The 3,694-nt window shown below is 33.3% G+C and overlaps 1 protein-coding gene across 1 annotated transcript; it reads right to left on the reverse strand.

Annotated features, from left to right (window-relative positions):
- Window positions 1-953: 953 nt before the first annotated feature.
- Window positions 954-1,946, reverse strand: LOC111614691 (neuroglian-like). The gene is made up of 3 exons (XM_023356058.1): window positions 1,720-1,946; window positions 1,387-1,606; window positions 954-1,262 (listed from the first exon to the last, which is right to left on the reverse strand). Exons 1-3 carry the CDS (start codon window positions 1,790-1,792, stop codon window positions 1,058-1,060), a joined length of 498 nt encoding a protein of 165 aa, XP_023211826.1. The 5' UTR covers window positions 1,793-1,946; the 3' UTR covers window positions 954-1,057.
- Window positions 1,947-3,694: the final 1,748 nt, after the last annotated feature.

Genomic DNA, 3,694 nt, shown 5'->3' on the forward strand with positions numbered 1-3,694 from the left:
CTGCGCCTGTAAATCTTGCATGTCGCTTTCTCTTAACACTTCAATTGTTGCTTAACCACTTCCATTGCCTTTCCCGGCGGGGAAGTGTTAACAACCTCTCCCCGCGGGGGGAATTTCGAAAAAGCCCTTCTTAGTGTACATTCTCGTGACGTACCCTATTAAAACGTAATCAAAAACGCAAAAAAACCGCATCTAAAATAGTATAATAGAAGCTGTGTTCTTCATGGGAAGCCTTAATCCTGTTTCTCTCTCTCGCGGGGGGGAATTTCGAAAAATTCCTACTTAGTGTATGTTCTCATGACGCATCCAAACTGTGTACTAAATTGCAACCTTCAACTCCTAACCGTTTGGGCTCTGCGCTTATTATTATTTGGAGTGGCTATTTCAGAGAGCAATTTTGGCAAATAACAATATTGTCGACGATATCAACTTTAATATTCAAAAGAAAATTCAGAACTGGCAAGAGCTGCTCCTCTTTTAAATTTGGGCATTGTTTAAAATATAAATCAAATCAACTTTTTATTAACCAACTCGTTGCTGGATTTTATATTGTATGTAGTCTTCATTATTTAAGTAAAAGAGTATTTCATATATTCATAATGTTAATAAATACTAAAACTTGGCAATAATCAGTGTTAAATAAAACTCTGATTTTTGTATATATGTAATTACCCCTTTGCTTCTGCCATCTTGTTTACTTGTTGCCTTGCGTTCCCTCCTAAGGCAATATCATAAGGTCATATTTGTTATTGAATAAATGTCTGTTTGTCATATATCTTTGTTTGTTGTTTTAATCATTTGCATATCTCTGTCACCTCTACCATGCACATTTCTTCATGGTGTTACAATTTCACTTTTGTGGAGTGTATGTTAAATTTGCTATTTATATTAAGTAATAAATGTGTTTATGAAGATCCAGTTGTATTGTCTGACATAACAAACCAGGACTACAGTTGCCACATCTACAAAACCAAAATTTAATTATTCCGAATAAGTAAAATTTTATAATAATAAAATAAGAAGTGAATGGGACAAAATCCTTAACAGATTATTAAAATCATACATAAGTTGCTTGCATTGATGATGACGTTTCATTTTCCTTCTTTTTGGGTCGATATTGGCCTATAAAAGAACCATCTTCTTTAAACTGTCCAGTTTCTCCTTCTGCATAACCTGCCATACTGTCTGTATCACTTTCCATATCTTTTATACTATCGCTTAATGACACTTTGCTTCCCTTAGAGGCAACTTGGTTGTTCCCCCTTCAGAAATATAAATGGATAGAGCCAAATCAGTAAGTAATTATTAAATGTAAAATGCAGATTTAAATGAATCAGTTTCTTCTATAAAATGTCTTTAAAACAGTATGTTGCTTAATATACTTACGACTGACTGTATTCAGTAAAACCGTTATTCTCCACAAAACTGAGATTGTGACCTTGAGAAGCTTCTTTTTCTTTAATGGAATATTTTCCTCCTCCGAGATTTTTGAAACATATAAAAATTAACAATGATAACCACAATGCCATTACAGGAATGAGACACATCAATCCAATGAACCAAGCTACATTAATTACTGTATCTTCATAGATTGGAGCAATGATTGCTAAATAAAAGAAGTAAAAATGTAAACAAGCATGTTATTTTATTGATTTTAAGAAAATATAATGCAATAGAAAATGTTTAATTGCCATAGTCTTGGCCAAACTTTTAACTTACGTAAATCAGACGTATCTACTACTTTTATTTTACTTGGCACTTCAAAGTTATCTTCAACAGTTACCACTCTCATTTCATATTTTCTACCCAATTCGATACTCCTTATTATTATGGCAGTATTGATATCTTCAAGCGGTGTACGTTCCCATTGACTTTCTTCTAAAATATATACAAATTTCTTTTAATTAAAACGCTTTATTCCTTAAAATTTTAAATATTCTGTGGTGGTTGATGCACCACTTGAGTGTTCGTTGATTATATAAAATAGCCGAAGCTTTACATCTCACCATGTAAATTTATTTACAATTATGTACTAGATTTTGTTTTACACTTATTAAGTAAAGCTCAATCGGTTACAAGCATGCGTCGGTACAGAACATTCACTTGTCGTGAGTAGCGTGGCTGAGAGAGAAAAAAAAGGAATATGGCAGACAGACTGCACACGTTTTTATAGTTCTATCTGGATTTTCAGATGCAGCTCTAGGTTACAATTATTCGACCGCCACATCATATTCCTTAGAAATAAATAACACTGATTAGTAAATGTTGGATGAGTATCTGAAAGAATATAACAGGCTGAGTCAGAAAGAGAATGTGAAAAAGTATGCTAGAAGAGGCATGAATGGTATCTGGAGCAAGAGGTCCATCTGGACAGGAAGATGTGGAGAAAGTTGCTGAATAGCTGATTTGTAAAATTGTAGTCTCCTTACCCTTTTTGGATTATAATATGCATGTACTGTACTAGTATGTATGATTAGTAAATGTTGAGATTATTATTAGACTCAAACACAGTCAAATCTTGGTTTCAAATGGCTCACTTTTTGAACAAATCGGTTCATGAACAGAATTTCAAACTCATAATTGTACAGTACCAGTTGTAAGATAACTTGGTTGTTGAACATGCTACTCAACAAGAGCCCGCCACTGATTAGAGAGACAGATGGTCAACTTCCAATGTTAAAGAAAGTCGATGGCCTGACCAATCAATGATGGGACTACTGATCCAGAAGTTTGCAGTGCCAAGATAGCTTCACATCATTAGGTGTTACAACACAAATCATCGACAAATGCTATTAAAATTAGATTTCAACATGCATGTGGGAAAGATACTACTTCCATGTTTTGGTACATGCCACAGTTGATTTAAATCAAATTAATTAATAAAAACTGCATTAATTGACATTCGTGTAATATATATGGCATCTAAGAATTAGAGTTTAAAAGTGATTAAGTCAAAATCCAACAATAAAAATTTATTATATTACATTGCATTTGTAGACATTTTTTATTCACAAAATACAGCTAAAAAGGTAAAAAAAAAAAGGCTTTATTTCGGGGTCAGTAATGGATTAATCCATTTTATATTGTTTCTTATGGGAAAATTTGTTTCAGTTTTAGAACAACTTTTAGTTCAAAAACCAAGGTTTGACTGTATTAGGAGCTATGCTGGTTCTATCTTTAAAAATATAACACAGAAGCTACTGAAGACAATGTATTCATATGTATTATTACTTCAACAATAAATTTTATGCTTTTTGTGAACTGAGTTTTATTAGTGGTTTTTGGTTAAAGACCAAAAACCACTAATCAGATTCAGCATTTTATATACAGGTAACCCCCGTATAACACGGAACTTCTATAGCACGGATTCGCTCTAACGCGGTTCGAGAATTGGCACCATCCCCCGTATAACACGATACTTTTATAGCACGGATTCACTCTGACACGGTTCGAGAATTGGGTAAAACCCTCGTACAAAAGGAAATGTAATAAATTTTTACATACTTAAGTAATAATAGTTCACGAAAATTATTATTTTCGTGAACTATTAGTACTTAAGTATGTAAATTTTCTCTTCTCGCCTTCTGTCGATACACCATGGTCCTTCTCGAAACTTGTTTCAATGTTGCCAGATCGTGACGCTTCTGCTTCTGATGTTGCCGAATGTTTTTCCCTTATTCCATACTTGCTTTAT

Source organism: Centruroides sculpturatus, unplaced genomic scaffold (assembly GCF_000671375.1).
Source record: "Centruroides sculpturatus isolate CEXI.00-Female unplaced genomic scaffold, Cexi_2.0 scaffold2007, whole genome shotgun sequence".
NCBI lineage: Eukaryota > Metazoa > Arthropoda > Arachnida > Scorpiones > Buthidae > Centruroides > Centruroides sculpturatus.

What these genes read in the sequence shown, in the direction of transcription:
- LOC111614691 (XM_023356058.1), bottom strand. Translation starts at nt 1,792, where the DNA reads ATGAGAGTGGTAACTGTTGAAGATAACTTTGAAGTGCCAAGTAAAATA. An exon ending in AGTAGATACGTCTGATTTAC is followed by an intron (nt 1,607 to 1,719) that starts GTAAGTTAAAAG and finishes TCTTTTATTTAG; the next exon opens with CAATCATTGCTCCAATCTAT. An exon ending in TTTACTGAATACAGTCAGTC is followed by an intron (nt 1,263 to 1,386) that starts GTAAGTATATTA and finishes ATATTTCTGAAG; the next exon opens with GGGGAACAACCAAGTTGCCT.